This window comes from Oncorhynchus tshawytscha, linkage group LG04 (assembly GCF_018296145.1).
Source record: "Oncorhynchus tshawytscha isolate Ot180627B linkage group LG04, Otsh_v2.0, whole genome shotgun sequence".
NCBI lineage: Eukaryota > Metazoa > Chordata > Actinopteri > Salmoniformes > Salmonidae > Oncorhynchus > Oncorhynchus tshawytscha.
The window spans coordinates 27882195-27908060 of record NC_056432.1 but is presented as its reverse complement, the minus strand read 5'-3'; the positions used below and the strand labels follow the sequence as shown (position 1 = coordinate 27908060).

At 42.6% G+C, this 25866-nt stretch overlaps 2 protein-coding genes across 6 annotated transcripts; one reads left to right on the top strand and one right to left on the bottom strand.

The window, feature by feature from the left end:
• Positions 1-372: 372 nt before the first annotated feature.
• Positions 373-4592, bottom strand: LOC112248464 (ubiquitin-like protein 4A-A). Of its 2 annotated transcripts, XM_024417514.2 has the most exons (5): positions 4420-4592; positions 3875-3980; positions 2906-3108; positions 857-1013; positions 373-669 (listed from the first exon to the last, which is right to left on the bottom strand). In XM_024417514.2, the coding sequence occupies exons 1-4, from the start codon at positions 4465-4467 to the stop codon at positions 906-908; spliced, it is 465 nt and encodes a 154-aa protein (XP_024273282.1). In that variant the 5' UTR covers positions 4468-4592; the 3' UTR covers positions 373-669; positions 857-905. The 2 variants fall into 2 exon arrangements, with proteins under 2 accessions (XP_024273282.1, XP_024273281.1); XM_024417513.2 differs by having other exon boundaries at positions 373-1013.
• A 3662-nt stretch (positions 4593-8254) lies between these two features.
• On the top strand, positions 8255-25239 carry LOC112248463 (cGMP-dependent protein kinase 1-like). 4 transcript variants are annotated; one of them, XM_024417510.2, is made up of 21 exons: positions 8257-8613; positions 8875-9087; positions 10719-10842; positions 11096-11262; positions 12343-12456; positions 14658-14763; positions 14938-15001; positions 15162-15200; positions 15375-15452; positions 15670-15764; positions 16303-16368; positions 16597-16668; positions 16911-17007; positions 18452-18591; positions 18854-18943; positions 19104-19245; positions 20537-20700; positions 20806-20928; positions 21030-21092; positions 21186-21252; positions 24314-24353. In XM_024417510.2, the coding sequence occupies exons 2-21, from the start codon at positions 8898-8900 to the stop codon at positions 24344-24346; spliced, it is 2034 nt and encodes a 677-aa protein (XP_024273278.1). In that variant the 5' UTR covers positions 8257-8613; positions 8875-8897; the 3' UTR covers positions 24347-24353. The 4 variants fall into 4 exon arrangements, 3 of the variants coding, with proteins under 3 accessions (XP_024273278.1, XP_024273276.1, XP_024273277.1); XM_024417508.2 differs by lacking the exon at positions 24314-24353 and adding an exon at positions 24803-25239 and having other exon boundaries at positions 8258-8613; XM_024417509.2 differs by lacking the exons at positions 15162-15200; positions 24314-24353 and adding an exon at positions 24803-25239 and having other exon boundaries at positions 8258-8613.
• The last annotated feature ends 627 nt before the right edge of the window (positions 25240-25866 follow it).

Below are 25866 nucleotides of genomic sequence, written 5' to 3'. Positions count from 1 at the left end.
GTGAGCTGAAATAGCTTTTCCTAGCTAAGAATGTTCAATATGCAGGCCAATGTGCACCCTGCTACCATAGATAAGGCAGACCGTCTCTCTCACACACAGACTTTATGTTTTGATATTTTTTAAACCATCCATGGGTATATATACACAAACACTGCATAGTTATGCAGGTCCTCATCAAGTCTATATACAAAATGTATAAGGTTGTAAGTAGAAGTTAAATACCCCTATAGATTTAATATAAATTGCTAAATAACGTCCTGATAAAGTTGAATAAAAAGGTGCAATTATGACAGCACTATTTGAGGTAGATTGTGCTTTCTTTCATACTAGGGCCAGGCCTATTGAGTTGTACTGTATTTAGAATTTAGGGAAAACAGTTACTTTCTTTTTTAATGCTTGTATAAACACAATATTTACAAAACATACAATGGCTGCCAATGGCTGAACAGACAGGCACCACTCACCTTCTTACAGATAGTTTACAGAAAACATACCATCACTCATTTCAAACACATTGCTTATAAATAAGAACTTCCATAATTACTCAGTGTCCTCTTGTAGCATGATGTAGCAGCCACAGAACTTTAGACCAACAGTCAAAAGGGATTGGCTCTCATTGCAGTCTTGATTTGATCAAGTGAAAATATCCTATTAATTGAACTGGAATGACTGAAGAAAACAAAGAAAATAATAATTAAGCCAGGCTGTAATGTGGAAGCTTTGCAATAAGACTATAGTCAACAGTTCATTTTATCCCCATACAATTAAACCTTTATCAGGCTGACACTGGGGATTCTCAGCATGAAGTCAATTTACACTGCAGCTTCCCTGCCATAATCTGTCAAAATTGACCCACCGCTCCTCTGGGAATGGCCAGAATACTGTCATGTCAGATAAGTAGGCCTTCAATCCATGTACGATGTGTCCATACCCTCACTGTCTGGGTGAAGCAGTCGCCCAGCCAGGCGTTCAATGTCATCCATGCTGAGTTGCCTAAGTGAACGTTCATAATCCTTAAAGAGAAAGCAGTGTTAATCAATAGCTAGAGAAATACACTGCTCAAAAAAATGAAGGGAACACTTAAACAACACAATGTAACTCCAAGTCAATCACACTTCTGTGAAATCAAACTGTCCACTTAGGAAGCAACACTGATTGACAATAAATTTCACATGCTGTTGTGCAAATGGAATAGACAACAGGTGGAAATTATAGGCAATTAGCAAGACACCCCCAATAAAGGAGTGGTTCTGCAGGTGGGGACCACAGACCACTTCTCAGTTCCTGGCTGATGGCTGATGTTTTGGTCACTTTTGAATGCTGGCGGTGCTTTCACTCTAGTGGTAGCATGAGACGAAGTCTACAACCCACACAAGTGGCTCAGGTAGTGCAGCTCATCCAGGATGGCACATCAATGCGGGCTGTGGCAAGAAGGTTTGCTGTGTCTGTCAGTGTAGTGTCCAGAGCATGGAGGCGCTACCAGGAGACAGGCCAGTACATCAGGAGACATGGAGGAGGCCGTAGGAGGGCAACAACCCAGCAGCAGGACCGCTACCTCCGCCTTTGTGCAAGGAGGAGCACTGCCAGAGCCCTGCAAAATGACCTCCAGCAGGCCACAAATGTGCATGTGTCTGCTCAAACGGTCAGAAACAGACTCCATGAGGGTGGTATGAGGCCCCGACGTCCACAGGTGGGGGTTGTGCTTATAGCCCAACACCGTGCAGGACGTTTTTAATTTGCCAGAGAACACCGTGATTAGCAAATTCGCCACTGGCGCGCTGTGCTCTTCACAGATGAAAGCAGGTTCACACTGAGCACATGTGACCGACGTGACAAAGTCTGGAGACGCCGTGGAGAACGTTCTGCTGCCTGCAACATCCACCAGCATGACCGGTTTGGCGGAGGGTCAGTCATGGTGTGGGGTGGCATTTCTTTGGGGGGCTGCACAGCCCTTCATGTGCTTGCCAGAGGTAGCCTGACTGCCATTAGGTACCGAGATGAGATCCTCAGACCCCTTGTGAAACCATATGCTGGTGCGGTTGGCCCTGGGTTCCTCCTAATGCAAGACAATGCTAGACCTCATGTGGCTGGAGTGTGTCAGCAGTTCCTGCAAGAGGAAGGCATTGATGCTATGGACTGGCCCACCTGTTCCCCAGACCTGAATCCAATTGAGCACATCTGGGACATCATGTCTCACTCCATCCACCAACGCCACGTTGCACCACAGACTGTCCAGGAGTTGGCGGATGCTTTAGTCCAGGTCTGGGAGGAGATCCCTCAGGAGACCATCCGCCACCTCATCAGGAGCATACCCAGGCGTTGTAGGGAGGTCATACAGGCACGTGGAGGCCACACACACTACTGAGCCTAATTTTGACTTGTTTTAAGGACATTACATCAAAGTTGGATCAGCCTGTAGTGCAGTTTTCCACTTTAATTTTGAGTGTGACTCCAAATCCAGACCTCCATGGGTTGATAAATTTGATTTCCATTGATAATTTGTGTGATTTTGTTGTCAGCACATTCAACTATGTAAAGAAAAAAGGTTTTAATAAGAATATTTCATTCATTCAGATCTAGGATGTGTTATTTTAGTGTTCCCTTTATTTTTTTGAGCAGTGTATGCAATAATTCATACAGTACAAAAGTTGTTGTAACTACACAAGTCTCAGGTGAAAACATTCAGTGAATTATGTACTTCAGCGAAAGTACAGAGGGATCTTTTTAAACACTTCATTGGTAATTATTGTAGCGTAGAAACAGCATTCATTGGGTGTGCATGAAAAGCAGCTGAAATACTACGAAATTAGAATAATGCATTTCCTGAGTGTTTTGTTGGTGAGCATGATAAGACCTATGGATATGGACCAACAACGGCCTACTCTTGTTAATGGAAATACTGTACCTTGACAAGCTGTTCTTGCACTTTAGCTGCATCTGCAGGGCTGAAATGTTTCACCAGGACAGTGGACAGAGTCTGCCACACCCCACCAACAGCACTGCTACTGCTAGCCATCCCAGCCACACCACTCCTCTCCCCCGCAGGACGAACCACCAAATTTAACTTGGCCTCTGGCCCAATGGAATAATCACTCAATCGGTGTTCATCTGAAAGGAAAATTGACAAAGATGTGTATAGCTTTGTAATATACATTGAGCATACAAACATTAAGAACACCTACTCTTTCCATGACAGACTGACCAGGTGAAAGTTATGATCCCTTATTAAATCCACTTCAAATCAGTGTAGATGAAGGGGAGGGGACAGGTTAAATCATTTTTAAGCCTTGAAACATGGATTGTGTATGTGTGGCATTCAGAGGGTGAATGGACAAGACCAATTATTTAAGTGCCTTTGAACAGGGTTTGGTAGTAGGTGTAATGGTGCAGACGGTTTGTGTCAAGAACTGGTTGTCATCAAGGCAAAGGGTGGCTTGCTGCTGGATTTTTCACACAACAGTTTCCTGCATGTACCAAAAATGGTCCACCACCCAAAGGACATCCATCCAATTTGACACAACTGTGGGAAGTATTGGCGTAAACATGGGCCAGCATCCCTGTGGACGCTTTCAACACCTTGTCAAGTCCAGGACCTGGCGAATTGAGGCTGCTCTGAGGGGAAAAGTTGGGCATGCAACTCAATATTAGGAAGGTGTTCCTAAAGTTTGGTATACTCAATGTATGTACAGGTATGGATGTTACAAAGAGTATTCAAACATGCAGCGGGTCAATCTGTAGCTTGGTAGATTCAGTGACTTGAGATCATCATACACAGTTGTCTACAACACCCCAGCTGTGTATGATTGTCATATGGCAGAGTCTAGGTAACTGGACTTTTCCGTTAACTACTAGCTATGGTAGTTGGTGTAGGTACCTGCAAGGGCTTTCCCTTTGTAAAGCAATCGCTGCTGATTTGCAGGTATATTCAGACGTTCAGACACCAGTTCTTTTACAGTGGATACTTTTTCATCTTCTGTGACCTGAAATTGTGACAGATTAAACAACTGACATTTAATATTCGTGACTATATTGATGAGCTACTGCACAATTTTTAGAATTGAACAAGTCTTCCTGACTTGAACGCGCACTAACGCCCTGAACCAGAACTACAACGTTAGCTAGCGGTCTTCACTACTAGTACGAACAAGAAATCTACAGTAACTAGTTAGCTAGCTGACGCTACATTTGTAGCCAGCTAGCTATCATTTCATTAAGTTACAGCCCTGTTGTGAACAAGACAGTCCGTAGCTAACGTTAGCTAGCTACATTACAAAAAAAATACACATTTCTTTAAAAATGCTAACTAGCTAGTTTCCTAACTGTAACCTGTACTGAAGCCCGTGTTGCAGGAAAACAACATTTGCAGCTAAGCTAGCCAAACATAGCCACCGGCTCTGGGCTGACTTTCGCTCTGCTTACCTGTACGTTGCACTCCTTTCCTTGAAGTGGTTTTACAGTTAAAATCATTGTATTGACTGTTTAATTAAGAGCGATTCGAAGTTATTATATCAGGTTTGTTGTTTCTTCCAACAGGCCGAACCTTATCAACAATCCATGTTCTAGTTACTTCCCTACTGCTTTTACTACTCAATATGTGCGTGCTGCCCCCTATTGTGTGGAGTATGTTCGACCGGTCACTTATTTTTTTAAATTTTTTTTATTTCACCTTTATTTAACCAGGTAGGCTAGTTGAGAACAAGTTCTCATTTGCAACTGCGACCTGGCCAAGATAAAGCATAGCAGTGTGAACAGACAACACAGAGTTACACATGGAGTAAACAATTAACAAGTCAATAACACAATAGAAAAAAAAGGGGAGTCTATATACATTGTGTGCAAAAGGCATGAGGAGGTAGGCGAATAATTACAATTTTGCAGATTAATAACACTGGAGTGATAAATGATCAGATGGTCATGTACAGGTAGAGATATTGGTGTGCAAAAGAGCAGAAAAGTAAATAAATAAAAACAGTATGGGGATGAGGTAGGTAAAAATGGGTGGGCTGTTTACCGATAGACTATGTACAGCTGCAGCGATTGGTTAACTGCTCAGATAGCAGATGTTTGAAGTTGGTGAGGGATATAAAAGTCTCCAACTTCAGTGATTTTTGCAATTCGTTCCAGTCACAGGCAGCAGAGAACTGGAACGAAAGGCGGCCAAAGGAGGTGTTGGCTTTAGGGATGATCAGTGAGATACACCTGCTGGAGCGCGTGCTACGGATGGGTGTTGCCATCGTGACCAGTGAACTGAGATAAGGCGGAGCTTTAACTAGCATGGACTTGTAGATGACCTGGAGCCAGTGGGTCTGGCGACGAATATGTAGCGAGGGCCAGCCGACTAGAGCATACAAGTCGCAGTGGTGGGTGGTATAAGGTGCTTTAGTGACAAAACGGATGGCACTGTGATAAACTGCATCCAGTTTGCTGAGTAGAGTGTTGGAAGCAATTTTGTAGATGACATCGCCGAAGTCGAGGATCGGTAGGATAGTCAGTTTTACTAGGGTAAGTTTGGTGGCGTGAGTGAAGGAGGCTTTGTTGCGGAATAAAAAGCCGATTCTTGATTTGATTTTCGATTGGAGATGTTTGATATGAGTCTGGAAGGAGAGTTTACAGTCTAGCCAGACACCTAGGTACTTATAGATGTCCACATATTCAAGGTCGGAACCATCAAGGGTTGGTGATGCTGGTCAGGCGTGCGGGTGCAGGCAGCGAACGGTTGAAAAGCATGCATTTGGTTTTACTAGCGTTTAAGAGCAGTTGGAGGCCACGGAAGGAGTGTTGTATGGCATTGAAGCTCGTTTGGAGGTTAGATAGCACAGTGTCCAAGGACGGGCCGGAAGTATATAGAATGGTGTCGTCTGCATAGAGGTGGATCAGGGAATCGCCCGCAGCAAGAGCAACATCATTGATATATACAGAGAAAAGAGTCGGCCCGAGGATTGAACTCTGTGGCACCCCCGTAGAGACTGCCAGAGGGCCGGACAGCATGCCCTCCAATTTGACACACTGAACTCTGTCTGCAAAGTAATTGGTGAACCAGGCAAGGCAGTCATCCGAAAAACCGAGACTACTGATTCTGCCGATAAGAATATGGTGATTGACAGAGTCGAAAGCCTTGGCAAGGTCGATGAAGACGGCTGCACAGTACTGTCTTTTATCGATGGCGGTTATGATATCGTTTAGTACCTTGAGCGTGGCTGAGGTGCACCCGTGACCGGCTCGGAAACCAGATTGCACAGCGGAGAAGGTACGGTGGGATTCGAGATGGTCAGTGACCTGTTTGTTGACTTGGCTTTCGAAGACCTTAGATAGGCAGGGCAGGATGGATATAGGTCTGTAACAGTTTGGGTCCAGGGTGTCTCCCCTTTGAAGAGGGGGATGACTGCGGCAGCTTTCCAATCCTTGGGGATCTCAGACGATATGAAAGAGAGGTTGAACAGGCTGGTAATAGGGGTTGCGACAATGGCGGCGGATAGTTTCAGAAATAGAGGGTCCAGATTGTCAAGCCCAGCTGATTTGTACGGGTCCAGGTTTTGCAGCTCTTTCAGAACATCTGCTATCTGGATTTGGGTAAAGGAGAACCTGGAGAGGCTTGGGCGAGTAGCTGCGGGGGGGCGGAGCTGTTGGCCGAGGTTGGAGTAGCCAGGCAGAAGGCATGGCCAGCTGTTGAGAAATGCTTGTTGAAGTTTTCGATAATCATGGATTTATCAGTGGTGACCGTGTTACCTAGCCTCAGTGCAGTGGGTAGCTGGGAGGAGGTGCTCTTGTTCTCCATGGACTTCACAGTGTCCCAGAACTTTTTGGAGTTGGAGCTACAGGATGCAAACTTCTGCCTGAAGAAGCTGGCCTTAGCTTTCCTGACTGACTGCGTGTATTGGTTCCTGACTTCCCTGAACAGTTGAATATCGCGGGGACTATTCGATGCTATTGTAGTCCGCCACAGGATATTTTTGTGCTGGTCGAGGGCAGTCAGGTCTGGAGTGAACCAAGGGCTGTATCTGTTCTTAGTTCTGCATTTTTTGAATGGAGCATGCTTATCTAAAATGGTGAGGAAGTTACTTGTAAAGAATGACCAGGCATCCTCAACTGACGGGATGAGGTCAATGTCCTTCCAGGATACCCGGGCCAGGTCTATTAGAAAGGCCTGCTCACAGAAGTGTTTTAGGGAGCGTTTGACAGTGATGAGGGGTGGTCGTTTGACTGCGGCTCCGTAGCAGATACAGGCAATGAGGCAGTGATCGCTGAGATCCTGGTTGAAGACAGCGGAGGTGTATTTGGAGGGCCAGTTGGTCAGGATGACGTCTATGAGGGTGCCCTTGTTTACAGATTTAAGGTTGTACCTGGTGGGTTCCTTGATGATTTGTGTGAGATTGAGGGCATCTAGCTTAGATTGTAGGACTGCCAAGGTGTTAAGCATATCCCAGTTTAGGTCACCTAACAGAACAAACTCTGAAGCTAGATGGGGGGCGATCAATTCACAAATGGTGTCCAGGGCACAGCTGGGAGCTGAGGGGGGTCGGTAGCAGGCGGCAACAGTGAGAGACTTATTTCTGGAGAGAGTAATTTTCAAAATTAGTAGTTCGAACTGTTTGGGTATGGACCTGGAAAGTATGACATTACTTTGCAGGCTATCTCTGCAGTAAACTGCAACTCCAAAATGTTATAGTTGGGTATGGAAATCTCAGAATTTTTGGTGGCCTTCCTGAGCCAGGATTCAGACACGGCAAGGACATCAGGGTTAGCAGAGTGTGCTAAAGCAGTGAGTAAAACAAACTTAGGGAGGAGGCTTCTGATGTTGACATGCATGAAACCAAGGCTTTTTCGATCACAGAAGTCAACAAATGAGGGCGCCTGGGGACATGCAGGGCCTGGGTTTACCTCCACATCACCCGCGGAACAGAGGAGGAGTAGAATGAGGGTGCGGGGCTGGAGAAATGTTACTCTCAAATGCATAGATGGAACTATTGGTGCAAGGATAATTTGTGCATGATGATATTAAAATTGTTTTAAAAAATGTCATTGTGATAATTTTGTTTTCGAGATAATTACACAAATGTAATAGTATTTATTTATGTTATCGAGAGTATTACACAATTGTAATAGTATTTATTTATAACATTAGGTTATTAGAAATGTTGAACCTGCTCATCAAATTCAGGAAAAAAATCCTTAGATATAGCCTTTTTGCAATAGGGCTATGTGTACCACGATGCCAATTTGTAATATGATGACATGACATGCACGATTTTACCTACAAGAAACTTTGGTGAACAAACACCCCCTTACTATTGAGCGAGTCATTTAGGCTAATTAGGTACGAAAAACACTGAAAGAAGTGTGTCCCAATTAGGTACGAGAGCAATGTTGCGCGACGCGAGAGAACAGGGAATCTGAGAGCCAAGAGTAGCCTACTGGCGAGAGCGTTCAGGCGTCATCTATCCATCGTCTTTCTGTAGCTACAAACATCCAATCTTCACTGACAGTATTGCAAGTGCCTGTGCTGCACCTGTCCATTATTTTAAATCGAGCGAAAACAGAATCGAAAACAGTCAGTGACAGATAGACTATACTGCAGGCATTCGATTCTCAGACTTTCTTGCTGATGTCCTTCAGGTAGGTAAATTATTTTACTTTGATTTTTTTTTTTTTGCTGTGAAGTTAAAGCTGAATGCATGTATACTCTTAACAATTTGACATATTTTGTTGCGTACTATGCCTATTATTTCATCAACTGCAGCCTTAGTAAGAAATTCGTTTTTGAGCTGTCTTTTCAATCAAATACAGACTAATTAGAATGTTCTGGAAATGGCAACAAATAAAACATTTGCAATGTAACACACACTCTAAGTATCTCATAATTCCCTTGCCGATCAGCTCTGCACCGCTCTACAGAGGCAATGGGTACACTTCGAGACTTGCAGTTTGCCCTGCAACTGAAGATTGAGGAGCTTCGCCAGAGGGATACACTCATTGATGAGCTGGAGCTGGAGTTGGATGCCAAGGACGACTTGATTCGGAGGCTGCAGGGTGAACTGGACCGCTACAGGGCCACCATCACTCCCCCAGAGTCTTCTGGAGCTATTGAAGGTAAAACATTATGCAAAAAGTATATCCACATTTCAGGCAATGTTTTTCTTTTATGCTCTTATACATCTTATTTATCACATACAGTGCCTTCAGAAAGTATTCACACCCCTTTACTTTTTCCACATTTTGTTGTGTTACAGTCTGAAATTAAAATGGATGAATTTGAGATTTTGTGGCACAGGCCTACTTATACAGATTATTTAAAAATGAAAAGCTGAAAGGTCTTGAGTCAATAAGTAACCAACCCCTTTGTTATGGCAAGCCTAAATAAGTTCAGGAGTAGAATTGTAAGTTGCATGGACTCACTCTGTGTGCAATAATAGCATGGTTTTTGAATGACTACCTAATCTCCACACATACAATTATCTGTATGGTCCCTTAATCGAGCAGTGAATTTTAAACACAGATTCAACCACAAAGACCTGGGAGGTTTTCCGATGCTCCACTTGAGGCGGCAAGGTAGCCTAGTGGTTAGAGCGTTGGACTAATAACCAGAAGGTTGCAAGTTCCCTGAGCTGACAAGGTACAAATCTGTTGTTCTGCCCCTGAACAGGCAGTTAACCTACTGTTCCTAGGTTGTCATTGAAAATAAGAATTTGTTCTTAACTGACTTGCCTAGTTAAATAAAGGTAAAATAAACAAAGAAGGGCACCTATTGGTAGATGTGTAAAAAAAAACAGACATCAAATATCCCTTTGAGCATGGTGAAGTTATTCATTACACTTTGGATGGTCTATCAATACACCCAGTCACTACAAAGATACAGGTGTCCTTTTTAACTCAGTTGCCGGAGAAGAAGGAATCAGATTTCACCATGAGGCCAATGGTGACTTTAAAACAGTTACAGAGTTTAATGGCTGTGATAGGAGAAAACATTGTAGTTACTCCAAAGAAGGAAGCCTGTACAGAACTAAAACAACAACAAAATTGACAAAGAAATGAACTTTATGTCCTAAATACAAAGCATTATGTTTGGGGAAAATCTAAGATGTAAAATGGGTGTCTAGTAATGATGAACAACCAACTTGACAGAGCTTGAAGAATAAAACAAATAATAATGTGCAAATATTGTACAATCCTGCTGAGCAAAGCTCTTGAAGACTTACCCAGAAAGACACTGCCAAACGTGATTCTAGCATGTATTGACTCAGGGGTGTGAATTCTTATGTAAATTAGATATTTCATTTTCGATACATTTGCCAAAAACATTTCAGGTTGTCATTATGGGGTAGTGTGTGTAGATGGGTGAGAAAATAAGTCAAGGGGTATGAATACTTTCTGAAGGCACTGTATTTCTATATGTGCCGACACAGGATACATTGTATTGAGTGTCTGAATATTATGATTTAAAAAATAATAATTCTTTATTTAACTAGGCAAGTCAGTTAAGAACAAATTCTTATTTACAATGACGGCCTATCGGGGAATAGTGGGTTAACTGCCTTGTTCAGGGGCAGAACGACAGACTTTTACCTTGCCAGCTCGGGAATTCGATCCAGCAACGCTCTAACCACTAGGCTACCTGCAAATACTCTACATTTGGCTATTTGTTGTTTTTAGACTTAAATTGTGCTCCTTATATGTTACACAAAGAAAGTGAGCAGAGAAATATATTTATTTGCCTGTTTCAGGGCATTCTGCACAGTGTGAAGAGATCCAGAGAACCAGAAGAAAGACCATATTGTCAAAGCCCCTCACTCAGGATCCAAGGCAACGTGCTTTGGCCACCTTGAAAAGCTACAACAAAAGCCAACAGTGAGAGAACACACTAAAGACACCGTTAGCCTTGGCAACATTCTCTTTTAACTGTTCCACTTGAGAAATGTGCTCCTAAAGGCCCTTAAGGCTGATCAAGTGGTACCTGCACAGACACAAACGTCAATAAGGATTTTCATTGATTTATACACACTGTATGAAACTTGGCTCAAGGCTTTAGAGCCTTTGTTGTCAAACACTAGCCACAGTGAAATTACTTATTGATTGCCTCACACACTCTTTACTCCTTCAGGTCACAGGAGCTGATCCAGACCTCCTTTTTAGAGAATGACTTTCTAAAGAACCTGGAAAGTGGGCAAATCCTGGCTATAATGGACTGTATGTACCCCACCACGGTCAACCAAGGCTGCTGCGTCATTCAAGAGGGAGACAGTGGAACTCTTGCCTATGTTCTAGAAGGTAACAAGTTAAATCAACAGTGATTTAAAAGTGGTGAGTATAGTGTGGATTGACAATACAGTCACTTCAAGGTCCAAACCCTGTTGTCTTCTTGAATTTCCATGCATAGCCCCACTCTCAAAAAGAGGACTTAAGTATACCCAAAGTTCCCATGGTATAGTAATTGCTCAAGGTGTTTTGGTGAATGATTCTTTGAGCACTTGGTTCCACAATCTAAGAGCAGGCAGCTCTTGGTCTTTAATGTATGTTGGTTGTTCGTTTTTTAAAGTTTGCTCAGAGATATGCCCAGTAAATGTTACTCAAGTACACATCTCCCCCTCCTCATTTCCTCCTCCCTCTGGCTCAAGTTGAGTTGGTATGCTTCTCTGTTAGTGCCGGCACTGCTTTCTGGCGCAAAGAGGGGGAATGTTAGAATGACCTGTTTCTGGAAGGAGAGAGGGAGAGATGGTGTTGTGCATGATAAGCGGCATACAAAATGTTTAATGTCAGACAGGGACAGGGCAAGAGGCCCATTCATGATCGGCCCTGGTTTGCAATGCTCATTGATGCTGGAGCTCAGGCATTTCTCCTGCTACCCTCATATCTGATGTGACAGGCAATCGGGCATGGTTGTCCAATTTGCTTTTCTTGTTACCTGAGCCCTAGACTGTTTCTGTTTCTGCTGTGCTGTTGTAGATGAAAGTGTCTCTACCTGACACATGGCATATCTCAGACAGCTGCGTTCATCTGATTGTGTCAGTCACACTCTCTGCAGCTGGGTGAGGGGGGCTGAGCTAACGTGTGGTCACACCTCCTCAGCTGCCACCCTTCTGTTTGTATGGACGCCTCAGACTGCCATCACCATTCTTTACCATCCTCCTCTGAAGGAGATCAAACAGCAACTGCACTGTCATACACACACACATGCAAACATAAACATGCACAAAGGTAAACACATACATGCATTCTTAAACACAAGGATGCCACATATTGCTGCAACATCACTGGTGCACTTTGATTTTAAGCATTTGTAATCTGTTGATAACAATATATTCTGTATTTGCTGCATTGCGTATTTGTGTTTAAATGGGCATTTAACAGAGGGGAAGATGGAGATGACCAAGGATGCCAAGAAGCTTCTCACAATTGAACCAGGAAAAGTGTTTGGAGAATTGGCACTCCTGTACAGCTGCACCTACACCTACACTATATCAGGTACTGGAGCGTTGTGCATGGAGTGCTGTGTAGTGTGGTTGTTCTATTCCTTTTGTAACAACAGCTGAAGTGAATGCAAAACATGTTGTCTTGAAATCTTTTCACAATTCTGCTGTGCTTGGATTGATTTTTCATTGGCCTAAAAAAAATATTGTTCAAGAGAGCATCACCATCACAGACCAGCCTATTCATCACAGCTGTGTAGATTTGGTGTTAGATTGGGAAGTTCTGTAGAATTTCATATCAAAATAACTTTTTCAAACACTACATCACAGCTTCAAACACTCCTCTCCTCTGAGATGTGCGGAATAAGAGAACACATATTTGGCTCATAAATTACCTGACTGCCTAACTCATCTCCTTTCTCAGCTCTCCTACTATTTATACCGTTTACTTGGAAATGGAAATTAACATACGCACATATGTATAATGATATATCAAAACAACACATTTTATTTGGTTATACATGTTCTCTTTATTGATTTCACTGCATTTTTCCTCATGACTGACCAAATATCCTCTCTACAAGACCTATTATTGCTCAGTGACTTGCAGTTGATTTTCTCAATGGAAAATTAAATGTGTGCTATCGTCTTTACACTGTCTGTGCCCATAGCCCACTGGGAAATGCAGCCACTGCTGCTCACATCTGACCTGCTTTCACAAAGAAATAGGTTGACGGAATGGACAGAATCAGTGCAAATGAAAAAAAAAAGTTCATTTCTCCCCCTCTTATAATGTTTCCTTTGTCATCCTCCTGTCCTCTTTTCCACTGTGCCACCATGTCCATTTTCTCTTTCAGGGCATTGCCGGTTTCCTGTTTAATTGTATAGTACATTTATCTTTCAGTCAATCTCCCTCTCCCTATCTGTTCTCACAGCAACATATACATTTATGTTCCTGGCCTTTTCTCTTTCTTCTGTATGCACTCTTCCCAACCCATTCCCTGGTTCTCCTGGCTGAATTACTTTTTCTCTTTGTTGCCATCAAAGAACATCAATAAAGCTTTCTATCCTGTAGTCTAAAATCACTGTAACAGTAAGAGGTTTAGGTAAAAAAAATGTGTTCCCTGATTTGACATTCATGGTCACACAGGATGTTCTTCCCAGAAAATGGCAAAGAGTATGACATTTAAAAGGGTTAGACTAATATCTGACATTCCAATTTTAGACTCAAATATACACGTTACAATTCCCACCAAGTGGGTTAACCCTATGGGCACGATAGGGTGTTTGCCTTTTCACGTCAGTGACATCGCTTCCCTGCCTGTCTGCCCTGCCGTTCGGTACATTGGTGTCAGAAGTGGGATGGCAGTTGTCGAGACCATCGGAACACATGATCAGACGCGTGAGGGGGCTGCGGTAGTGATGAAGCACGGGGACGTGCCTTCCCTTTCGAAGGCAGCAGTGTAGTGACCCTTGCTATATGAGCCACGTTAGAATTCCCACCAAGTGGGATAACCCTACTGGGGCAATGCGTAGACCAGCGACCCGGGTTCACTTCCCTGCAGTTCGCTACAATAGTAACCATATAAAGATAACAATGGCATGTTGATTTCCCACCGTGCTTTCATTACCAACTTAAATAATGGCATGATTGGGAGGGGAAGGACTAGATAGATTGGAGTTGTATGGCCAGTACAGGACGGAGCCTCCTGTTCGCACAAAGCCCTGCTGAATCAATTAATCTGGATCATTATTAATTTACAACATCTCTATCAGAGTTCCATTACTGTCTGCCCACAGAGCAGACAAAGGAAGAGAGGAAGGCTGCATGGGGAATGTAATCTAGAATCTGTCCTCCTTATTCTTTTATCCACAAGACTTTCAGAGAAAGGAACACAAACACTCAGACATTCCTTTTAAGAGTACAGGAAACATTTATAGTAGTGTTATGTAACTGTGTTTCTAGGAGTAAATCGTTTGCAAACCCGGCCTTGACATCTATTTATAGAGATGAAAATGTTGTGAAATACAAGACATTTGCTAAGTCCCATAGTCCCCTCTGTTATATTACAATGTAAGGCTATCTATAATACTAACAAACTGTAAGGGTAAGAATTAAAATTTCCACTCAACACACATACGGTATACTCACAGAATACATTCATCCCTAAAGAGATTTCTGTTTCTTCCTACCACTGCTCTTGACATTGTGTGATTTGGAAGATCTTCTTTACCATTCCCTGTCTTTCTCTGCAGCCCTAAAACACAGCATGTTGTGGGTTATTGACCGGCAGAGCTTTCAGACCATCATGGTGCAGAGTGGCCTCAGCAGACTGGCCGAGTTCAGAGAGCTCCTCTGCAGGTCAATACCACCCTCATCACTACACAAGGAAAATGCATATCTGTGTAAAATTGAAAATACATATTTGTGTAGAATTGACACTAATCTACAATCTACGCGACTATAGTAGAATTGTTAAAATGTAATATGTTGTGAGTCAGTCGTCCTGCTGTTTGTGTGTTTGTCTGGCTGCAGAGTACCCTTCCTGCGCTCGCTGCCAGAGGATGTGCTCATGAAAGTGTCTGATATTCTGGAAGAGGTACAGAACATGAATCTATTATACACATTCACTCCTCAGATTCACTAACCAAACATGCTGTAGAAAAGCCATGCTCCACAAACAGAATCTAGCTAGCTAATCATTTTTGTATGTCTTCAAAATAATTATTACCCATCTGCTATGCATTCTCTGTTGACAGTTTACAGGCGTATTTGCATTGCATTGGCGGCCTAATCAGGTTGGCACACCGACAAAATATCTGTGTTGATTGGTTGGTGATGTACACATGATAGGATTCTCAACATCTCACATGCTACATATTCCTTCTCCCCCTGCCGTCATACTTTTATTTCTAACTCCCGTTGCTCATTTTCCCACCTATCCACCATCTCTCACCTGTCTGTCTCAACAGAGTCGCTACAGTGAAGGTGATTATATTATTCGCCAGGGTGCCACAGGGGACACGTTCTACATCATCAGTAGTGGCCAGGTAAGGATGAGGATGGCTGAACCTTACCTTGAACTCAATAAACAAGCTTCAACTAGTGGAGGACAGAAATAGGCATCTGCAGGGGTTAGTCTGACACAACAACTGTACTGGCACAGATGGTGCTAATTAATCCGTGCATCGCCACATTTCAAAGATGGCGTGAAAGAGACAAGACAGACAAGCAGTCTCTACCCCCTCTATCTGCCTCCCGACCTAGGTGAAGGTGACAGAGAACAAGTCAGCCGATGAAGAGGCAGTACTCCTGTCAACTCTCTCTGAGGGCCATTGGTTTGGAGAGAAAGCACTGAGGGGGTGAGAAACAGTAATACATCATGTGCTTTTATCCAAATGTCTGTTATACAGCAGCTTACATTCCTACACATTACATGGCTTGATATACATTGACATACTAGCTCTCTCGTATCACAAATCTCAATAACCACTAGACAGTTGTAGTTACAGAGTAATAGAACATACATACCATTATACTATATGTATAATTCAGCTATTACTAAGCCAACATTGTCCAAGTTTGATTGACGGAATCATCTGGGCAATGAGACGTACTCTCCCTATGTGATTGCATTTTGCTCATCATGTTGTCCCTCATAATCAACTACAATCATTAGGACAGCGTGAGCTAGTGACAATATGCAAATTCATAATGGAACTATCGAGGTCAATGGATTCGAGAAAATGATAGTAATAAAAGCAACACGGGGTCTCACAGATTTCAAGAGAATATTCTGAGCGATAACATTTTCTGTCTGCATGGTGTCAGTGCTGTTGTCATTTATTGCAATGCCATTTTGATAACCTTTCAATTACAAACCTTTTGTTCGATTTCCAGAGAGGATGTGCGGACAGTGAATGTCATTGCTGCTGGTGATGTCACATGCCTGGTTGTGGATAGAGAGTAAGTGATTTGTTTAGACTATGGCATGGTTATTTGAGAATGTTGGATATTCTGCTTCAATCTTATTTGTAGAATTATGAAGTACAGATCTCCAACATGCACACAATGCCCCACCACAGTGACCCCCAAGCACACAGTGCCAGTATAGTTTTTATAAGCCACTTTGTTATGATGTGAAAATTGTTAAAAATGTTTTAAGTGACCTAAGACCATATCATCTTTCATCAGGTCTTTCAAAAAGATCATAGGTTTGGTAGAGGACAGTCATAATGTGCACAAGAGCAGCGAACTCAAAGCCCAGTAAGTAGCAACTGAAACTATAGGTAACACTTTCCAGCCAACAGGTATATTGCGTTTGTACTTGTTATAAGCATGGTATAAACCTTTATAATGTCTTATCATAAGGCTTACATGTTTTGTCTCTCTAGCTCTCTGTTTATATTTTAATGAGCCTTGATCCAAATGAACCATTTTTATGGATTTAACCTTTATTTAGAACAAGTAAAGCAACATTGGCTAATTAATCTTTTCCATGTGTGCAGGTCAGAGGAAGATTCAGCTCTCCTATCCAATGCCTCTCTCAGAGATTTCCAGGTCATCTGTAACCTAGGAGAGGGAGAAACAGGTCATTCAGAGCTGGTGAGTTGTATTAGTAGTATGTACGGGATATGCATGGAATACATCATCCAAGGAAATGCTTACTTGCAGGTTCCTTCTTGACAATGCAACAACAATAAAAAATAATAAAAGATAAGAATACAAAGTAAATGGCAGTGGAATAGAATAAACATTTTGGCATAAGTATTATACAGGAAGGCACAATTTATAGTCCAATATTTACACGTGTATTGGGGAAGGGGGACAGTGTATAAACTGAGCCATATAATAAGAGTCTGTTAGCAGCAGTTGTGTGTGTGTGTGTAGCATGAATGTATATGCGTGTGTGTATGTCTGTCTGGGTGTGTGCATGACTGAGGGAATGTGTGCTAAGGTGCGGAGAGTCAGAGCAGATGGTCAGTCCAATTCAAGTGTTCAGCAGTCTGATGGCTTGTAGATAGAAACTGTCTCTGAACCTGTTGGTATCAGACCTCATGCTCCGATACCGTCCTGTTGATGTGGATCAGGTCAACAATCAACTCCTTTGTTTTTCTGACGTTGAGGTCTTTGTCATGTCACCATAATGCCAGTTCACTTACCTCCACCCCATAGGGTGAATTGTCGTTGTTGGTTATCAGCAAACTTGATGATAGAGTTGGTGTCGTGCAAAGCCACGCAGTTGTGGGTGAACAGGGAGTACAGCAGAGGACTGAGGACACACACCTGGGGGGGCCCTGTGTTAAGAGAGTGTAATCACTTGGGCGTCCGGAGCAGTGAGAGTATTCCTGGATGGTTGGGTATTGTCTGCCTCGAAGCGAGCATAGAATGTGTTAAGCTTGTCTGTGAGGGAGACTTCGGTGGGCAACGTACAGCTAGAGTTGCCATTGTGACACGAGTCTGTGTTGTCGACCATCAATTCAAGTTTGAGTCTGTATTGTCGTTTTGCGTCCCGAAGGTATTGAGCTCGTACCTGCTTGTCTTGTACGCGCTATGCACAACCGAGTCATCGGGGTTCGTTCTGCTGACATTGAATGCTGAAATACGGGCTCTCAGCATTGTACGGATATCGCTGTTCCTCCATGGTTTTTGGTTGGGGTATGTCCGGATTATTATTGTGGGTACAACATCATCAACACATATCCTAATGAAGCCTGTGACTGACGATGTATATTAATGTTGATGGATGAGTCCTGGGTGGATGAATCTTTTGAACATATTCCAAGCATTATTCTTAAAACAGTCATGCAGCATTGAGTCTGCCTCCTCTGTCCAGCGCCTCACTATTCTCTGTGTTGGTGACTCCCTCTTGAGTTCCTGCTTGTAGGCAGGGAGTAGGAATACCGACGTGGTCTAATTGGCCGAAGTTGGGAGTAAGTAGTGGGTCAAGCTTGAAACTGTGTCAGTAAATCCCAGTGCATTATTGTCTGGTTTCCATGTTGCTTTTAATGGATTAACCTACATGTTGATGTTTTTGCATTCCTTCTAGGTACAGCTTAAGACCAACGTCAACTGCCCGTTCACCATGAGGGTGTTGAGGAAGCATCAGATCCTAAGCACTGCTCAACAGGAGTGCATCCTGAGGGAAAGACACATCCTCATGGCAGCTCATAGTCCATTCATCGTCAGGTGTGCTGTGCACCCAACCACCAGCCAAACATACCTAGGCCGGGATTCAATCCTATCGCGGTTTATAGGCATTGCGGCTTAGGCCATGTTCGCGGAGATCCCATTCACTGTATAAACGCTGCATATTTCAGCTCAATTTCTTTTTTAAAACTCAACGCCTATCACCTGTGATCGGACTGAATCCTTGCACTAATCTTAGACTGGTTGACTCACTATATGCTTATCAACTGGACAACACTTGTGTCTTCTTTGCCACTCCTAGGTTACACCGTACCTTCCGAGATGCAAAGTGCCTGTACATGCTGACAGAAGCTTGTTTAGGTGGTGAGCTCTGGAATCTACTGAAAGACAGGTACTGCTAACTTCACTAGTGTCTACTACATGTTGTTTTTTATATTTTACAGTATTGATTTTATAACTGAATTGATAGCGTTTGAATTCTTATTTTTAGGGCACAACATCAGTATGTCCCACTTTCTAATCCCTATTGTGCTTTTGCTCCTACATTTCAGAGGCTCGTTTGATGACAGTAGCACACGTTTTTACACTGCCTGTGTTGTTGAGGCCCTTATCTTCCTGCACCACAACAATATCACATACAGGGATCTGAAGCCTGAGAATGTAGTTCTTGACCAGCGTGGATATGCCAAAGTGGTAACATGACGAGCTCCTTTCACTGCATTTCAAACCCACACAAGATGGAGGGGTACATTCTTAGAATATATTATAGAAATTGTCAATTTTGCACAAGGTTACACAAAGAAATACAGTACTTTCAAAGGTTACATTTACAGTGCATTCGGAAAGTATTCAGACCCCTAGACTTTTTCCACATTTTGTTACGTTACAGCCTTATTCTAAAATTGATTAAATAGTTTCCCCCCCTAATCAATCTACACACAATACCTGGCCACTCTACCATCAGGGAGGTGACCAAGAACCTGATGGTCTCTCTGACAGAGGTCCAGAATTCATCTGCGAAGATGGGAGAACATTCCAGAAGGACAACCATCTCTGAAGCACGCCACCAATCAGGCCCTAATGGTAGAGTGGCCCACTTGGAGTTTGCCAAAAGACACAAAGACTCTCAGACCATGAGAAACAAGATTCTCTGGTCTGATGAAACCAAGATTGAACTCTTTGGCCTGAATGCCAAGCGTCACATCTGGAGGAAACCTGGCACCATCCCTACGGTGAAGCATGGTGTTGGCAGCATCATGCGGTGGAGATGTTTTTCAGCTGCAGAGACTGGGAGATTAGTGAGGATCGAGGGAAAGATGAACGGAGCAAAGTACAGAGATCCTTGATGAAAACCTGCTCCATAGCGCTCAAGACCTCAGACTGGGGCGAAATTTCACCTTCCAACAGGACAACGACCCTAAGCACACAGCCAACACAATGCAGGAGTGGCTTCGGGACAAGTCTCTGAATGTCCTTGAGTGACCCAGCCAGAGCCCGGGCTTGAACTCGATCGAACATCTCTGGAGAGACCTGAAAATAGCTGTGCCATCCGACCTGACGGAGCTTGAGAGTATCTGCAGAGAATAATGGGAGAAACTTCCCAAATACAGGTGTGCCAAGCTTGTAGCGTCATACCCAAGAAGACACAGGGCTGTAATCACTACCAATGGTGCTTCAACAAAGAACTGAGTAAAGGGTCTGAATACTTATGTAAATGTCATATTTCCGTTTTTGTTTTTATACATTTTCAAACAATTCTAAAAACCTGTTTTTTCTTTGTCATGATGGGGTATTGTGTGTAGATTGCTGAAGAAAAAAAACAATATAATCCATTTTAGAATAAGGCTGTAACGTAACAAAATGGAGGGAAAAATCAAGGAGTCTGAATAATCTATGGAAAATATCACTTTGGAAAATATATGTTATGGATCCATTGAGATACTGAACATCCATATTCATGACTTAACTGTGCTACTATTCCTAGGTGGGGTTTGGTTGTGCTAAAAAAGTGGGCTTGGGTAAGAAAACGTGGACTTTCTGTGGCACACCTGACTATGTGGCCCCTGAGATAATCCTGAACAAGGGGCACAGTGTGTCTGCAGATCTCTGGTCTCTAGGCGTCTTCGTGTTTGAACTGCTGAGTGGAAGGTGCGATTATAAGACAGTCCATTGCTCTCCAGAGTTCCATTTTTTTTGTTCTTGTCTCTGTCAGTCATTCTCGTAGATGTCTCTTCCCAATCTTTACCTTTCCAGTCTCCCATTCTGTGGCCCTGATCCTATGAAGACTTTCACAGCCACCATCCGTGGGATTGACCTTGTTGAATTCCCAAAAACCATCAGTAAGAGTGCCTCAAGCCTGATCAAGAAGCTCTGCAGGTGTGACACATTTAGAAATGTCTGAAAACAGACCTTCATTGTATCACACTTCCTCAGTTATTAGTTGTGTGTCATGATGACTCTCTGTCCTGGTCTCTCAGGAACAACCCTGCAGAGAGACTGGGGAACCAGAGAAACGGGGCCAAGGACATCCAGAAGCACAAGTAAGATGAAAGGCTGAGATGAAAACATCAGACTGTGTCACTGTCATCTATATAGCAGCAGCGTATAGTCTGTTAACTTGTTATTTCTTTCAGATGGTTTGAAGGTTTCAACTGGGAAGGACTTCGCAAAGGCACTTTGTCTTCCCCAATCATACCGAAAGTAAGTACTTGGCAGAGCTACAGTTGAAGTCGGAAGTCTATAGACCTTAACCAAATACATTTAAACTCAGTTTTTCACAATTCCTGACATTTAATCCTAGTAAAAATTCCCTGTCTTAGGTCAGTTAGGATCACCACTTTATTTTAAGAATGTGAAATGTCAGAATAATAGTAGAGAGAATGATTTATTTCAGCTTTTATTTATTTCATCACATTCCCAGTAGGTCAGAGGTTTACATACACTCATTAGTATTTGGTAGCATTGCCTTTAAATTGTTGAACTTGGCTCAAACGTTTCAGGTAGCCTTCCACAAGCTTTCCACAATAAGTTGGGTGAATTTTGGCCCATTCCTCCTGACAGAGCTGGTGTAACTGAGTCAGGATTGTAGTCCTCCTTGCTCGCACACATTTTTTCAGTTCTGCCCACAACTTTTCTATGGGATTGAGGTCAGGGCTTTGTGATGGCCACTCCAATACCTTGACTTTGTTGTCAATAAGCCATTTTGCCACAACTTTGGAAGTATGCTTTGGGTCATTGTCCATTTGGAAGACCTATTTGATGCGATATAGCTTCAATATATCCACATAATTTTCCTCCCACATGATGCCATCTATTTTGTGAAGTCTGAAAGGTGCAAATCAATTCCAGAACAACAGCAAAGGACCTTGTGAAGATTCTGGAGGAAACGGGTACAAAAGTATCTATATCCACAGTAAAACAAGTCCTATATCAACATAACCTGAAAGGCCACACAGCAAGGAAGAAGCCACTGCTCCAAAACCGCCATGAAAATGCCAGACTATGGTTTGCAACTGCACATGGGGACAAAGATCATACTTTTTGTCCTCTGGTCTGATGAAACAAAAATAGAACTGTTTTCCGTAATGACCATCGTAATGTTTGGAGGAAAAAGTGGGAGGCTTGCAAGCTGAAGAACACCATCCCAACCATGAAGCATGGGGGTGGCAGCATCATGTGTGGGGGTGCTTTGGGCAGGAGGGACTGGTGCACTTCACAAAATAGATGGCATCATGAGAATGGAAAAATCAGTCAGAAAGTTAATGCTTGGTCACAAATAGGTCTTCCAAATGGACAATGACCCCAAGCACACTTCCAAAGTTGTGGCAAAATGGCTTAAAGACAACAAAATCAAGGTATTGGAGTGGCAATCACAAAGCCCTGACCTCAATTCCATAGAAAATTTGTTGGTAGAACTGAAAACTTCTGTGCGAGCAAGGAGGCCTACAAACCTGACTCAGTTACACCAACTCTGTCAGGTTGAATGGGCCAAAATTCACCCAACTTATTGTGGGAAGCTTGTGGAAGGCTACCCAAAACATGTGACCCAAGTTCAACAATTTAAAGACAATGCTACCAAATACTAATTGAGTGTATGTAAACTTCTGACCCACTGGGCATATGAAAGAAATAAAAGCTGAAATAAATAATTCTCTCTACTATTATTCTGACATTTCACATTCTTAAAATAAAGTGGTGATCCTAAGACAAGGAATTTTTACTAGGATTAAATGTCAGGAATTGTAACGATTGTTGTCCTCCTCGGATGAGGAATAGGAAGGATCAGACCAAAACGCAGCGTGGTAAGTGTCCATGTTAATTTTAATAAATGAACACGAGACAGAGCATGTGAACAAAACAGTTCTGTAAGGTGAAGACACAGAAAACAACTACCCACAAACACAGGTGGGAACAGGCTACCTAAGTATGGTTCTCAGAGACAACGATAGACAGCTGCCTCTGATTGGGAACCATACCAGGCCAGACACAGAAATACAAAACATAGAATGCCCACCCCATCTCACGCCCTGACCAAACCAAAAATAGAGACATAAAAAAGGAACTAAGGTCAGGACGTGACAGGAATTGAGAAAGCCAAATACATTTAAACTTAGTTAAGGTATATGTAAACTTCCGACTTCAACTCTATATAGTACTAGTCAAAAGTTTGGACACACCTACTCATTCCAGGGTTTTCATCATTTTTACTATTTTTTACATTGTAGAATAATAGTGAAGACATCAAAACTATGAAATAACACATCTGGAATCATGTAGTAACCAAAAAAGTGTTAAACAAATGAAAATATTTTATATTTGAGATTCTTCAAAGTAGCCACCCTTTGCCTTGATGACAGCTTTGCACACTCTTGGCATTTTCTCAACCAGCTTCATGAGGTAGTCACCTGGAATGCATTTCAATTAACAGGTGTGCCTGGTTAAAAGTTAATTTGTGGAATTTCTTTACTTAATGCGTTTGAGCCAATCAGTTGTGTTGTGACAAGCTAGGTGTGTTATACAGAAGATAGCCCTATTTGGTAAAAGACCAAGTCCATATTATGGTAAGAACAGATCAATTAAGCAAAGAGAAATGACAGTCCATCATTACTTTAAGACATGAAGGTCAGAGTCAATCCGGAAAATGTCAAGAACTTTTAAAGTTTCTTCAAGTGCAGTTGCAAAAACCATCAAGCGCTATGATGAACCTGGCTCTCATGAAGATCGCCACAGGAAAGGAAGACTCAGAGTTACCTCTGCTGCAGGGGATAAGTTCATTAGAGTTACCAGCCTCAGAAATTGCCAAATAAACGCTTCACAGAATTTAAGTTACAGACACATCTCAACATCAACTGTTCAGAGGAGACTGCGTGAATCAGGCCTTTGTGGTCTAATTGCTGCAAGGAACCACTACTAAAGGACACCAACAATAAGAAGAGACTTGCTTGGGCCAAGAAACACAAGCAATGGACATTAGATCGGTGGAAATCTGTCCTTTGATCTGATGAGAACATATTTGAGATTTTTGGTTCCAACTGCCGTGTCTTTCAGAGACGCAGAGTAGGTGAACGGATGATCTCTGCATGTGTGAGTCCCACTGTGAAGCATGGCGGAGGAGGTGTGGGGGTGCTTTGCTGGTGACACTGTCTGTGATTTATTTTGAATTCAAGGCACACTTAACCAGCATGGCTACCACAGCATTCTGCAGCAATACACCATCCCATCTGGTTTGCACTTAGTCCCACTATCATTTGTTTTTCAACAGGACAATGACCCAACACACCTCCAGGCTGTGTAAGGGCTATGTGACCAAGAAGGAGAGTGATGGAGTGCTTCATCAGATGACCTGGCCTCCACAATCACCCGACCTCAACCCAATTGAGATGGTTTGAGATGAGTTGGACCACAGAGTGAAGGAAAAGCAGCCAACAAGTGCTCAGCATGTCGGGAACTCCTTCAAGACTGCTGGAAAAGCATTCCAGGTGAAGCTGGTTGAGAGAATGCCAAGTGTGTGCAAAGCTGTCATCAAGGGTGGCTACTTTGAAGAATCTAAAATATTTTTGATTCCATATGTGTTATTTCACAGTTTTGATGTCTTCCCTATTAATCTACAATGTCAAAAATAGTAAAAAGAATGAAAAACCCTTGAATGAGTAAGCGTGTCCAAAATTTTGACTGGTACTAAAATAATCATATGTTGACTATATATATACTTGCATATTGTATTTTACCATTAAAAATATTATTTTTTCAGTTCATCAGTCACTTGGAGGACAGCAAATTGGACCCCTTCACTGACATCCTTGAGGACTCACCAGCTGTTGAGAACTCAGACTGGGACATAGATTTCTGATTGAACAATATAATGCTGATCTGGGTTGAATCCTACACATGATCTGATACGAAAATAGTTCTTGGTACTGGAAATAAATTAAACCGAAGAGACAGAGCAATGTAATGCAATTGTGTTCAGCGTTCTTTTATTTCAACGGGTTAGAATATTTTGTAATGACCATATTTTGTGAACTAGCAAAGAAGTGAATGTTGTTAGCTGTTCCTGTATTATCATGTGATATTTCTTACTTTGTATTATTGTTTTACCAAAAGTGTTATGTAGGCATTTTCAATTCATAAACATATGAGTCAACATCTGAATATTTGTAAGTAAATAAACAAACAAATAATAATCTTTATCATGTGAATGTATTCAATAACTGGTTGTTAAATCATAGGGTGTTATAAAACACTTTCATGTTTTTTTAATCACCTCCAGCATTTGTTGAGTTGAGATATGAAGTGCTTTACGAATTCAATAGCTTTTTTTTCTCTCATTATCATTTATTTCAAGAGCAATAGACTAGCTGCAGACCTCATCTCTCAGGCCCCTCTCTATGCTGCCACATATTGGAGACCTCATCTCTCAGGTCCTTCTCATCGCTCAGGCCCCTCAGTGACGAACCGCCCAGGAAAAACGAATCCCCTCTTTCAAAAGGCTGTTGGATGTGTAACAGCATAACTTTAGACCGTCCCCTCGCCCATACCCGGGCGCAAACCAGGGACCCTCTGCACACACCAACAACAGTCACCCTCAAAGCATCGTTACCCATCGCTCCACAAAAGCCGCTGCCCTTGCAGAGCAAGGGGAACCACTACTTCAAAGTCTCAGAGCAAGTGACGTCACCGATTGAAACGCTATTTATCGCGCACCACCGCTAACTAGCTAGCCGTTTCACATCCGTTACAGATGCTTATCTATTGGCTCGTGACTACTTTCTCGTTCTATGGGTCGCAGTGGCAGCCATTTTTTGACAGGCTACT

Excerpts from the sequence above, each read along its gene's own strand:
- LOC112248464 (XM_024417513.2), bottom strand. The coding sequence starts at position 4,467 with ATGATTTTAACTGTAAAACCACTTCAAGGAAAGGAGTGCAACGTACAG. Across the intron at positions 3,109-3,874 it reads CAAAGGGAAAGCCCTTGCAG|ATGAACACCGATTGAGTGAT; the intron begins GTACCTACACCA and ends TTTTCCTTTCAG. Across the intron at positions 1,014-2,905 it reads TGCAAGAACAGCTTGTCAAG|GATTATGAACGTTCACTTAG; the intron begins GTACAGTATTTC and ends TTTCTCTTTAAG.
- LOC112248463 (XM_024417508.2), top strand. The coding sequence starts at position 8,898 with ATGGGTACACTTCGAGACTTGCAGTTTGCCCTGCAACTGAAGATTGAG. Across the intron at positions 10,843-11,095 it reads AGCTACAACAAAAGCCAACA|GTCACAGGAGCTGATCCAGA; the intron begins GTGAGAGAACAC and ends TTACTCCTTCAG. Across the intron at positions 15,765-16,302 it reads GGAGAGAAAGCACTGAGGGG|AGAGGATGTGCGGACAGTGA; the intron begins GTGAGAAACAGT and ends TTCGATTTCCAG.